Source organism: Corylus avellana, chromosome 5, assembly GCF_965113065.1.
Source record: "Corylus avellana chromosome 5, dhCorAvel1.hap1.2, whole genome shotgun sequence".
Taxonomy (NCBI): Eukaryota; Viridiplantae; Streptophyta; class Magnoliopsida; order Fagales; family Betulaceae; genus Corylus; species Corylus avellana.
In genome coordinates, this window is record NC_142494.1 from 15,828,530 (window position 1) to 15,841,894 (window position 13,365).

General features: G+C 37.2%; 3 protein-coding genes across 6 annotated transcripts; 2 read left to right on the forward strand and 1 right to left on the reverse strand.

The window, feature by feature from the left end:
* The first annotated feature begins 400 nt into the window (after positions 1-400).
* Positions 401-3,824, forward strand: LOC148585842 (Pentatricopeptide repeat (PPR) superfamily protein). Of its 3 annotated transcripts, none has more exons than XM_088516638.1 (3): positions 401-2,461; positions 2,588-3,226; positions 3,551-3,824. In XM_088516638.1, the coding sequence occupies exon 1, from the start codon at positions 565-567 to the stop codon at positions 2,347-2,349; it is 1,785 nt and encodes a 594-aa protein (XP_088372764.1). In that variant the 5' UTR covers positions 401-564; the 3' UTR covers positions 2,350-2,461; positions 2,588-3,226; positions 3,551-3,824. The 3 variants fall into 3 exon arrangements, with proteins under 3 accessions (XP_088372764.1, XP_088372765.1, XP_088372763.1); XM_088516639.1 differs by having other exon boundaries at positions 2,588-2,852; XM_088516637.1 differs by having other exon boundaries at positions 2,588-3,824.
* A 1,270-nt stretch (positions 3,825-5,094) lies between these two features.
* On the forward strand, positions 5,095-6,929 carry LOC132182335 (myosin-G heavy chain-like protein). The gene is made up of 3 exons (XM_059595552.2): positions 5,095-5,393; positions 6,174-6,248; positions 6,588-6,929. Exons 1-3 carry the CDS (start codon positions 5,195-5,197, stop codon positions 6,881-6,883), a joined length of 570 nt encoding a protein of 189 aa, XP_059451535.2. The 5' UTR covers positions 5,095-5,194; the 3' UTR covers positions 6,884-6,929.
* Positions 6,930-7,317: 388 nt separating this feature from the next.
* LOC132181523 (cytochrome b561 domain-containing protein At4g18260) lies at positions 7,318-9,976 on the reverse strand. 2 transcript variants are annotated; one of them, XM_059594780.2, is made up of 4 exons: positions 9,734-9,976; positions 9,492-9,650; positions 8,279-8,427; positions 7,318-8,122 (listed from the first exon to the last, which is right to left on the reverse strand). In XM_059594780.2, exons 1-4 carry the CDS (start codon positions 9,869-9,871, stop codon positions 7,813-7,815), a joined length of 756 nt encoding a protein of 251 aa, XP_059450763.2. In that variant the 5' UTR covers positions 9,872-9,976; the 3' UTR covers positions 7,318-7,812. The 2 variants fall into 2 exon arrangements, with proteins under 2 accessions (XP_059450763.2, XP_059450762.2); XM_059594779.2 differs by having other exon boundaries at positions 9,492-9,653.
* Between the last annotated feature and the right edge of the window lie 3,389 nt (positions 9,977-13,365).

Genomic DNA, 13,365 nt, shown 5'->3' on the forward strand with positions numbered 1-13,365 from the left:
GGGGTGGTTTGGCCACCCCCTGGTCGGACATTGGGGGTGGCTTGAGCCACCCCCTACCCAAAATGGGGGTGGCCGGCCACCCCCTATGGTGGCCATCCACCCTCTTCTTTTTTTCTTTTTTTTTTATTAATTTGTTTTTTAATTTAAAATAATATTTTATTATTATTTTTATTGATGGGATATGTGTCTCATTTGTGGCCATAGGATTTCTGAGAAGAAATTCTGGCCATAAACTGAATATTCTCCAGTCCATTATAAATTGGAGATGATCATGTTCCAAACTTATTGCGGAGTGTTTTTACTATTTACATGAAGAAGCAAAATATATTTTAGTTTTTTAAATTTAGGAAAAATCAAACATTTAAAGAGGGGGAAAAGGAGGAGAAGAGGGGAGAAAATCTGGAAATGGAAAGGAGTAAGCAGGGAGGGAAGAAAGAAGACGTGAATCTTCTGGTGGTAGAACCAAGGTTCTAGGAGGAGCCCCATAGGAGGGAGCGAGTTTTTTGTTATTTTTCCTAGCAAGATTTAGATTTTCGTTCTGCAATTTATTGGCCATCTTCGTATATGCAAAATTTTGCAAAGCTCAGAGGCAACTGGAACAGAGAGATGCCCAAATCCGACACCATCCTAAAACTCTTGCAAGGCTGCAACAGTCTCAGAAGGCTTCAAAAAATCCATTCACACGTCATCACCAACGGACTCCAACACCACCCCGCCATTTCCACCAAACTCCTCAACTTCTGTGCTGTCTCAGTCTCTGGCTCCTTGGCCTACGCTCAGCTTCTCTTCCGCCACATTGAGAACCCACAAACGGAAGCTTGGAATTCCATTATCAGAGGCTTTGCCAATAGCCCATCTCCTCTCCAAGCCATTCTTTATTACAATGACATGCTTTCTGCTTTGGTTGCTCGTCCCGACACCTTCACTTTCTCGTTTGTTCTGAAGGCCTGCGAGAGAGTTAAGGCGGAGAGCAAGTGCAGAGAGGTTCATGGGAATATAATACGATGTGGGTATGAGAGGGACGTTGTTGTTTGTACCAATCTTGTTCGGTCGTATGTGGTAAATGGGTTGATTGGACTTGCCCAAATGATGTTTGATAATATGTCCGAGAGAGACTTGGTCTCTTGGAATTCAATGATTTCTTGCTACTCTCAGGCGGGTTTTCACCACGAGGCGTTGAAGGTGTACGATAGGATGAAGAATGAGAATGTGGGTCTCGATGGGTTTACGCTTGTAGGCTTGCTCTCGTCTTGTGCTCACGTGGGCGCGTTGAATATTGGGGTTCATTTGCATAGGGTTGCTTCTGAAGAGGGGTTTGTGGAGAATGTTTTTGTTGGAAATGCACTTATAGATATGTATGCGAAATGTGGAAGTTTGGATGATGCTCTCCGTGTCTTTGATCGCATGCAGAGACGGGATATTTTTACTTGGAACTCAATGATTGTTGGGTATGGAGTGCACGGTCGTGGGGATGGAGCAATCTCTTTCTTTAAGCAGATGTTGATGGCAGGAGTTCAACCAAATTCCATAACATTCCTTGGTTTATTGTGTGGATGTAGTCACCAAGGATTTGTTGAGGAGGGTGTAGAGTATTTCCACATGATGCGCTCGAAGTTCAACTTGAAGCCTGGAATTAAGCATTACGGATGCATGGTAGATTTGTTTGGACGAGCCGGGAAGCTTGAGAAGGCACTTGAAGTAATAGGGACCTCTCCTTCACAAGATGATCCAGTTTTATGGAGAACTTTGCTTGGTTCTTGCAAGATTCACAAAAATGTGAAAATAGGAGAAATCGCCATGAGGAATCTAATTCAGCTCAGGGCATCAAATGCCGGGGACTGTGTTCTTCTTGCTACAATATACGCTGGAGCCAAAAATACTGATGGTGTTTTAAAGATGAGAAAAATGATTAAAAGCCAGGGAATAAAGACCACACCGGGTTGGAGCTGGATTGAAGTTGGTAATAACATTCATAAATTTGTTGTTGATGACAAGTCACATCCGGATTCCAATGAAATTTATTGCAAACTAAGAGAAGTAATCTGCCAGGCTACCCTGCTTGGTTACGTGCCAGAGAAGTCCTTTATCGTTGTGGCTGGATTGATTACCAAAGAGTGTCTGGAAACTTCCACATCATGTCATAGCGAGAAGTTAGCAATTGCTTTTGGTTTGGCAAGAACTTCAAAAGGAACACCTATACGAATAGTAAAGAATTTAAGAGTTTGTAGAGATTGTCATTCGTTTACAAAACATGTTTCGAAAGCATTTAATCGAGAAATAATTGTTAGGGACCGAGTTCGGTTCCATCACTTCAAGGACGGATTTTGTTCCTGCAAAGACTACTGGTGATGACTGATGATAGTTATTGATAATTCCCCAGGAAGGTATCCATGCAAGCTCTAAAAAACCTATGTCATCCTTATAGACATATGTTCTTTAGTTATTGAACTTTCCAGTCCAGGTATTGTACAGTATTGAGATTGTAGCACATGCTCAGTGAAACAAATCTGATCTGATTCATTCTGTTACACTTCTTTCTTTATTTTATTTTCTTATATTTTTTAGTTTTTCATTTTTGTGTTAACAGGTATAGAACACTTACTGATACTCAAATAAATGGTTTCAAATACAATGAGTTCTTGGCTTGAGCTTGGGAAATTTCTTGTTTTTGGCAATTTTGCCCATACCTATTTGTGTAAAGTATCAAAATGACATATGAGATTCGTGGCAACAAGGTGGAGGGACTGCAGAGGTGGTGATCTGCATTTTGCATATGGTCCTTAAGAAATTGTCATTATCTGGTATTCATCAATCAGTCTTTTCTTATGGAGATTTTCTCACCAAACCCTATGGTCAGTTTTGCTCCCACAAATATAAGATTTATATTAGAAGTGTTGTAGCCTTCAACTTGCACAGGTTGGTGGATGATTATGTAAATGTTGTCTTTGGAAATTTTTGTGCTTTGTATGTTCTCTAGGGAGGACTATTGCCAGAGATTTTGTTGACTATTATCACAAAGTGATTGAATGAGGTAATAATAACTGGTTCTTCTTAGGTTTGTAAAATTAGGTTTAGTATTGGCTAAATCAGTGTTAAAGCATGTGTGTTGTAACATTAGGTTTATGGTTGAGTCGGAATCAAATTGCGGTTGAAAAAATATGGAAAATTAAAATTTGGAGGAGCTCAGTCAATGCTCGAGCGGCCGAGATGATGCATCAAAGCCAAGGTAGTTTAGTCAACCGAGGTAGTTTAGTGTTTTTAATATTGAAACCCTAGTGGTCGATCGACCAAGCCTAACCTACAATGTTTTAAAAATAGTCGACTTTGACCTAAAAACCCTATTTCTTCCTTTTATCTATATAGGGATCATAACACAACTTTTAGAGCACAAAGATGTAGTTTCTTAAGTGTTTTGGAGAAGTTTAGTATTGTTCTTGAATCTAAACAAATCAAAACATTTTCCTTGTTTATTCTTAGCTTTTCAAACTACAGAATAGTTTGCAGCCACCAAAGTTTCAGTTTATGAGGTGGACGAGGCTCATTTGTGCAGGTCATCTATATAGAAGAAGTTCAGAGGTTCTAGAGCCATTATGGGGGGAAGTGAATGGATCACTTGTTGGAATTACGGGATTGAGTCTTCGGGCTATAAAGATTTTGTAAGTAGAACAATCTGTAACATTAAGTCTTCTATAGCGGATGACTTTGGAGTTGGCTGGCTCCCAGATTTGTGTTATTATTTGAAGAGTTCTTCAAATAGGTTTTTACTTCGTCACCAAATCTGTATATTCCTTTAATTTTCTGCATATTGTAATTCGGTAATTATATATATGTGGTGATAAAAGTTTTTAAACTGTTGTTTGTGTGGTAATATTTCGCAATTAATCAAATTGGGCTCTAACCTAGAATTTTTAATTGGTATAAGAGCATTGGTTCATTGTTGGTTGGCTTAATTTCCTTGTGTGATCCTTAACCCCTTCATCATGTCTCAATCTCAATCTCTCTCTGTTCCCCTTTATTTTGATAGTAATTAACTATGTCCTCCGGAAGGTTCGCATGACTTTCAAATAAGGATGGAGGAAGAGAGCCTGTTTTGGAAGAGACTGAGCCAGAGCAGGATTCTGGTTCGTTTGAGCCCAAGAAGGAGCCGGATGTGGACCCCAAGGGAAAGGTCATCGCCAAGGAGGAAAAGCAATATGCCAGCTTCAAAAGATGGGGTAATGGTGCACTAGGAAACTTCAACTAATGAAGTCTGCTGCATACCCCCGACTTGGAAAGAAATAAAACTATATCTATTGCTTTCCAACAAAAACTAAGTTATCAACTAAATGGCTCAAGTGCCAACTTGTGCATAAGATTTTTGAGTACTTTAGCTATATTGAACCATTAATGAATGTCTTGGTGCATAATGATGCCACCAAGACGACAAATACGCATGAGAGAGGTGTCGACCAAAAAGTATTAGAGTTAAATTGAGATGGTGGTGTACTAATATTAGTGTTGTAGTTTTTTTATAGCACCTAAGCCAAATCCAATTTTTCTTTAGCTCATTCGGTTTACTGTCACATCATAACCTTTTTTTCTTTTTTAAACTAATCTCATATTTACTACCTTATCCTTAAATTTATTTTCTTTATACCTAACAAGCTAATCTACTAACTTTAACCACTAACTAACTAACTTTTTAACTCTTTAATCTTCACTAAATTAACTAATTCCTCCATCCCTAAAACTAAAATATTTTAATTATTATTATTTATTATTGTTTGCACTTCTTAATATTGGGTGTTACATGTTTCACATAATTAATTAAATTAGTTGTGTTCAAGTCGACCCATATAATCATATTATATAACCATAATTGGATACGATATTAACATACCCATAAACCCGAATTACCACCATTTGCAATGGCTAAGACCCGGAAAGAAAAAAATAAAAATTAATGCATTTTCTTCAAAAAAAAAAAAAAAAAAAAAAAGAAACAAGTATTTTACACATGGGCGACTTCCATTGGCTTGTTTTAAGGAAATAAACGTGTGGAGGAGCTATTTTTGGGCGAAATAAAAAATGAGGTCTGTAGAATATTACAGAACATCTGTTTTGAAAACCGAAAACCAACCGAACGACAGCCTCAGAGTCAAGAGACAATGGGAAGCAATACCTTTCGCTTGGTACAACATTCACACAGGATTCCATGGCCTTGACTTTTGTTACTTCTTCTCTTCACCCAAAACCTTCTACTGCCCCTCCTCCACTTCTGTTCCCAAAACACAAGCACCTCCTCAAGCTTCACCACTCTTCTTCTTCTTCTTCTTCTAGTTTTAGAGCATTTTCTCAGTCAGAGGGAGTTGAAGGAAGAGTTAAAGAGGAGGATCCCCCTGTTTCTTTCTCTGGTAAGCAATTGTTACATTCTTTGACAAACTGTTTTATTAGCTTCTTCTTATTGGTCTGGAAAAGCTTTCACTCTCATATTTCTCTACCAAATATATATATATATATGAAGATACTAGATATAGTTGGCTCAGTAGAATCTTATTTTCTTTAATGCTTTTGGTATCCTATAAGGAATTTCAACTTGGGTGTGACAATAATTTACATCATCAACTTGTGTGGCAGATGTATAGCGGTGTACTAAATACTAAATAACACCTAATTTAAAGGTCCCCCCTGTATAATATTTATCAGGTCAAGAAAAAAAGAAAGCAAGCAGTGATTTTTATGTATGCTGCTTATAAATAGTTTTTGATAATTGGTATTCTAGCTTTTATGAACAAATTCTTGCCAATGGTAGCAGATTCTATCCAATTTTTGCCAAATTCTTGCCAATTTTTTCTTCTGAAAGAATTGAAGTGCTTCATGTATGCCCAAAGATCATATCCCCAATGATTTCTGTGCAATTTACTTGGTTGTTTGATTCAATAACTCTTAAGCTGTTTTAAGTCATTTATGGTGATGAGATTCTTCGAACTCATCAAATTTGTTTCTCTGTAGTTAATGTTTTCTTTCTGACTGCTTGATGCTTTCTCCTTCTGTTACCTCAAATTTTCTGCTCCCTTTTCCCTCAAAAGGTAGCAGATTCTATCTGGAAGGTTATTACATATTGTTCAGTGATGCAAGATACTATGAATTGCAAAAGTTTGATATTGTTGCTGATGTGCTTTTGATGTTAAAAGGGTCTTCTTTATCTTCTTCACGCACGCAGCTGGATCTGTTGGATCAACTCACTTCCACAAGCTCAGCTGTTGATGGTATGTGAATTCATCCAACATTGGAACATTCATGCTCTGATTCTCTCTTCAACAAAAGGAACACAATGAGAAAGGGGAGAACCATTTTACATGAGAGAAATGCTACACGAACCCTCTCTTTTATACTCCCAAATGCTTACTCCCTAGCGTTGCAGTTGCAGAAAGAGAATAAGCAGATGAGATTAAAAAACGTTGTAGTGAAAAGCTGACGTGGCAATTACCACATTGGAGAATAAGCATTTGGAGCGTAAAAAGGGGAGATCGTGTATCATTTCTCTTTACACAAGGATCGCTTAAGGTTCAACTTCAGATTTACTTATGGTTTTATCTCATCTTCAGGTTATGAGAGTGATGGCAGCTCTGGGAGACGTACAATCCGTGAGCAGCTAGCACAATTGGTTGGAGACAGAGATGATGATTTCACTATTCCCTTGGGTAAAGATTTAAAGAAGGTTAGTGCCAAGTTCTTAACCATCTCACAGAAGAGAAATATCAGAAGACAAGCATACCTGGATGAAGTGTCTCAGAGGAATGATTCGGTTTTCTTTGCCACCATTGGAGCTTTCATAATTCTTCCCCCCTTTATAATATTAGGGATTGCTATAATAACTGGTTATGTACAGCTTTTTCCATGACATAAATGATATAAGAGTACTATAGTGACATTATGATTCTCTATCATTGATTTTTGTGCTTTACTCTTCCAAGTGAGTTAATTGTATACAGTGATTGTTTTATAGAGCAAGTCGGTTTAATTAAAACACTGCCAGAGAAGGCGGCGATTGAATGTAAGTGCCGTTCGAACGTTACCTAGGGTTTCAAGGTTTATCGCATGCCGGGATTGAACATTCTTCAAACAATATCGTTGCGGGTTGAAGTTTCTGCCTAAATTATTGAACAATCCGTTCGAACATTCATTGAACGTAACTAGGAGCAAAAGTTTATGTGAGGCACTTGAGGTATAGAAGTTTGAACTTTCTTCCAACGTCATTACGAACAAGGCATACTACCTAGAATTTTGAAGTCTGTGGAGCTGCCACATTAGAACGTTCGAAGAACGTTGTTGCGATAAAGTATTCTATATTGCACTCTGAAGTTTTTCAAACATCAACTCAAGACTGACTCAACCACTAACCCTAGAATTACAACCAGCTTAGTTTCGACACTGAATATGCCAATACAAATCCTAACCGTTTCTAATGAAGAAGTCAAATAAAAAACAAAAACATCTGTACTTCATCTTATATGATGTATCCATCCCAACACTCAATACCTTATGTTTTCTTAACTAATAAACACCAAGTAGTCCATTCTAGAGAAAACCAGAGAGAAGAGAGAAATGCTACACTTTTCAAATTTTTTCTCCAAAAGTTGATTTCCAAATGATGTGTCACCATTCTATGAGTTGGTGACACATTTCCTAAAATAATAAAAACATGAGTTGGGAGCCAACTTTTGAAAAATAATTTTGAGAAGTGTAGCAAATCTCGAGAGAAAATGGGATGACAAGGGTAAAAAAAAAAATTCTTGTTAGTAAAATCAAGACCCTAGTTCATTTTCTTCATCAACAAGACTTGACCATCAATTCCTTTTGTGTTTCACTTGGAGATATGTGTTGATCAATAGGCCTTATTGGGTCATCGCCCAAAATCACTCCTTGCTTCTTTGTGTACACCCATTTGTCTTGCAACAGGTAGAAGAAGGCAATGAAGGAAATCTCAGTGGTGAAAAGGATAGTCCAAAGCCTTATACTTCTTGATGTCTTTTCGTGATAGGCTTGTAATCCTGTATATATGTTCAGAACTCCAAGTATGGATACTGTAGTTCCAAGTAGCCAATGCACAAAAAACCATATACTTCTTGCTTTAGACCCCCTGCAGGGAACAGCAAAAAGGGTGGCAAACTCAACAACAGAACTTATATTTACTTGTATTTTGCTCTCTACTGTGCAAAATATGCTCAAAGGCGTACTTCTACTATGTCTGCTCAGTTACCAAATGGAGCTTGATACTATAAATTAAATGGTTTACCTCTGGGGCCTTACAAAACCAATTAGGGCTTGCAACCATATGATGGCATATAGGAGTACCCCTATCCTTTGGTGATAATTGTTGAAGGAGTTGTTGAAGTTTTTGATGGACATTACTGCTCCTGCCGTGGCAAGAAGTACCATGAGTGTCTGTTCAACACAAAATACTTACTTTCAATCTATGAATGAGAGCAAATATAGAAGTCATTAGGCAAATAAATACATTAAAATAAACACTTGAGCCAACCCAAGGGTAATAGCCAAGAGATCAAGCCTCAAACTAGATGCTCAAAAACCAACTCCCTACAAGAACAGGGGACAACCCAAAAAGGCTCAGCACAATCACTCTAAAAAGGGAACAAGTAAAAAACCAATAAAATTCTCAATATCCGACCAATTATACTAATCAACTACGGAAATAAGGGGCAACCGGTAGTACCATAAATAAGCCAGAGTCCCAAAGCCTTGAGCCCAATGAACACCCAAAGGCCTACGAGCCTTCATAATCACAAGCCCACCAGGTCGCAGTTAAAAAAGGAGTCTTAGATAAAAGAAGGGGATCATCCTCAAATAAGGAGTCATTTTCTCCTTGAACTCTCTCTTTTCTAATTCTATTTTTTCTCTACCAACACTTTACTGGCTTCACAATCGGAGGCTTTCCGCCGGCCACGGCCGACCCACTCCGGTGGCCGTTTTCTTGTATTGCAGGTGGTCCCTTGACCAGTCCAACCTTGCAAAAATATGCTTCTCTGTGTGTATATATATATATATACATCCACTTGTATGTATTATTTCTTTACTTTGTTACTTGAGATTGGGATAATGCCACACCTAACGTCATAATTAAATGTGTTCCATGCACATGTTAAATTCCAAATAAGATTGGAAAGCGATGGATTTTTAATCAGCTGGAATATTTTAACTGCCTTTCTTGCCTTTTAAGCATTCATGATAATCCTTAAACTTTGAGGAATAATGAAGTTTACTTGGTGTTCGTCATGAAGAAACTGTGGGCTATATTAAATAATCTCAAATCAGGAAGGTTTATTAATTACTTTAAAGTACCTTTCACCATCATTACAAGTCTTAAGAGTGGGGCATGAAAAAAAAAAATCAGAAAGCAATTAAAACGAAATCTCAATATTGTTAATAATCTAGACATGTGGAAAATGTACATGATAACGCAAACAGGAGAAAGAGAGTGAGAAACTAGCCTGTAAAATTGCATGAAGGTAGAACAGAATTTTGAGCCTTCCTCCACATTCCTCTCTGTTTGACATTCTGATAACAAGTATCCCAACAGGCATCAAGAACCCCAATGAGGCCCAGAGGAGAAATCCATGGAGTGTAATCTCAAACAGCAGCTTCTGACTCTGCTGTTGTCATGACATATATTGTATTAGAAATAAAGAAGAATTTGCAAGAGATCAAATGGAAGGAGGAGAAGAAGAAAAACCTTATGATGACTGCTGTCTTTATTGCCTGCATGAGTTGTAGCTTTTGAGTGTTCTTGAGATGAGCTGGGAAGTGGTAGAACAAGAACAAAAACACTTGCATGGATGGTGAAAGAAACCAATTTCTGCAGAAGTTGCATTCTCTCTATTTCTCTGAGGAAACAGATGAGCAGTGGCCTCTCCTTTAAAGATCTAGAAACCTTTATATACTTCAAAGCTTTGAATAGCAGTTAGAGGAAATAAAGTTTATACATAAAAATAAAAATAAAAATAAATAAAAATAAAAGAGGAGACAGGCTGAGGTACTTGATGTTCTCCAAAAACAGCGACAGCCACTTGAATACTCCTCTCTCACTTTTCCTCCCAACTTTTTGAGATTAAAAGCATTAACCCACTTGAACAATGTATATATATATATAAACTATGTAGACAGTAATTTTATTTAAGGTTGAGTTTAATCTTCCACAAAAGTTGTTTGGTTTGTAGAACGAGAAGGGTAAGGCCTTTTAAATAAAGAGCTAGAGATGCTGCATGGAGGCTGATGGTTGAGGTGTGAAGATCATTTGAGGAAGAAAAGAAAGTGGAGATTTCAACCATGTGGGGTTCACTTATGACAGCCTTTTTGGGATGGTGGAGAAAGTGGAATTTCATGGCAAAAAGAATGGATATATTTCAAAGGAGGAAGAAAATTTTGAGTAGAGATTGTTTACAGTGGATCTTGGTAGGTTGTGATGGTAAACATTATCTTCTGCCTCCCACTACTACTGGGTACGTATGCACATAATGCACTGCAATAGCTAGCATGCTTGAACTGATTCACCACTACCCTCAAAAAAGAAAAAGTCAGACAAAAAGATCCGACAGCTGCAGAAAGAAAGTAAGCAGATGATTTCCTTGAATTCGCCCTCAACACTGTCATTTCTTTTGAGAAAGAGTAAAACTGTACATACTCTCACTTTTACATTTTTATTTTTGCACCTTTTAACGTGGCTTTTAAAATTATCATTAGATCAAAACTTAATAGTGATCCATCTTAAATCCAATGATGATCCTAAAAACTACGTCACAGAAGTATATGAACGATAGTATGGGAGTTAAAGTCTGTGTAGCATTTCTCTTTGACAAATGCTAAGCGAACTTCCTCTTTTATATTTCTAAGTGCTTATTACCTAATGTGACAGTTGCAGAAAGAAAAGCAAGCAGATGTGATTAAAAAATGTTGTAGTAGAAAACTGACATGACAACAGTCAGTCACGTACATTAGAGAGTAAGCACTTGAAAGTTCAAAAAAAGAAATTCATGTAGCATTTTTTTTCTCTTTTGGTTAACACAACCAGAAAGGAAGTTGTGGGATGGAAGGGTCATTCATGTTATGTTCATTAAAATAATATGAATGAACCCTTGTGTTAGATCGTGGCATTAAAATAAATAGAAATTAAGTTGTTTATGTGACACACATGTACAAAATTTTATTCAAATACTAAATTTTGTCTTGAAAATTAAAATTTAGAGTATGTTGACAAAGGGGAGCCAGCTTGGGAGGACTGATTATAGTTTTTCCGCATAATTATTAAGATTGAAAAAGTAATGGTGAAGTTTGTAATATGGCCAATTTTTGTTGAAATTAATAATGCTGGTTTGGTCGAATGTCATGGACAAGGTGATTTATTGATGTGGCGGGGTTTGGACACAAAACGAAATAGTAGAATTCACGTGAAACGGGGACCCTTGTCTTGTTTAACCAATTAACCCTACTAGTCTAGAATTACACACTATATTTCTTGTCTTGTTTAACCAATTAACCCTACTAGTCTAGAATTACACACTATATTTCTTGTCTTGTTTAACCAATTAACCCTACTAGTCTAGAATTACACACTATATTTCTTATAGTGTGTGTTAGTCTAGAATGTGTGTGTGCGCCCGCGCAGTTATATTTGTTCATACACATTAGTGTTCTCACAAACACTACTCTAAAATAAATTATTGTAATAAACAAAATATAAACAATCCACAAAGATAATTACACCCAACAATCAATGCAATGATTTTGATAATGAGGTGGAAATCTTTTGAGCACTTCAAATGTAAAATTACTCCGGAACAGTTAAACTTATGAAATTAATTATTATAAAAGATTCAAATACAGACAAAGTAAACTTACAGCCCCTCTGTAAAATACTTACTACGCAAACAAACTCCTCATTTGCTACCTTGCCTCCTCAATATATAGGCTTCAGCACTTCACTGGCCAATATTATATATATGACTTTCTTATTGACCCACTGGTAGACTTTAAACGGTTGAAGGTTTATATGATGGTGTGTGGTTTGAAAAAAATACATCAAGAGAGGGAAATCATTAATGGGTCTCAACAAATGCTCTCTTGGCTCACAAGGGTGAAGGTGTCTACCTCTAAAGAGATTCTAAGGCTTAGACTTCACATCTTACCAAAATGAGCAACCTAATCTATTTACAGGTTAGGCAAGAGCCCCTTTGCAATGTGTAAAAATGAAGCATTTTTATGGCAAGAATTCTCGTGGCATTAGGACGGGTCCAAAACTGTCATATGACAGTCACTAGGGTTTCATCACTAACTCTAGTGACAACTAAGCAATGTCACAATGATATTGTTGACAATTCAGGTAACATAGATCTCTGGAAGTCATCTTTCACAAGAAGCGTCATGGCGTTCCAAGTGATAGAGCTCTAGGAAGTCCCCAACGTCACTACCGTCCAGGTGTACGTAGGAGCTCTCAAGAGTCCCTTATTTTAGTCAGCATCACTACGGTCTAGGTTACGGTACTCTCAAGCCTACTGGCATCAACATCAGAACGTCAAGGTGACAATGCTCTAGGGTTAGTTTTTAAATTCTTTATCCATGATTCACACAGGGGAGGTTGGTGATGGTCTTGACGGTTTCACAAACATCAATTAGAAAGCCTAACTCTTTAGGCCATAATACTTAAAAGTGTTAAAAAGTTGATAACCCTAGTTTTTATCACCAAATTGAGTCTACTTCTAAGATAGAACAAAAATCAATGGCTTTTCTCTCCCATCATGGCTAGAGGGGCTAAATCCAACCTGTTAGGAATTATAGCTAACATAACTAAAACAGCTCTAGTTTAATGAACAGGAGGATAGTTTTTAAGGATGCTAAGACACACAAAATAGAATAGATCGAGAAGCAGAAGAGTAATGAATATTTGAGGTTAATAAAACAAAACATGTGGGCCAAGAAAACTTAGCTCAACAAATTCTTGTATGTGGGAAATGTAATTAATTATTGATTGGACAAAAGCTGAATGGGGTCCTCCCTTATCAAATACTTCACTTGATTTCTTGAGCTTCATGATGATTAATTTGGAAGCTATACCTGTTGGGATTAATATGTTTCAAGAGAAAAAGGTGGAAGCCCTATCTAGTCTGTACTCTCCACTACATGTGACACACTCTATACCAGACAAGTTAAGGACCACTCCATCAAAGAATCTTCACCTTTTCAAGGATGGTCGACCCACTCTACAATGGGTTGTGTACAGAAATTCCCTTGCTACAATTGCTACCAAAAGAATAAAACCAAACCCATAAAACGTGAATACCAAATATTTCTGTATGGGGTTTTTAGGTGCTA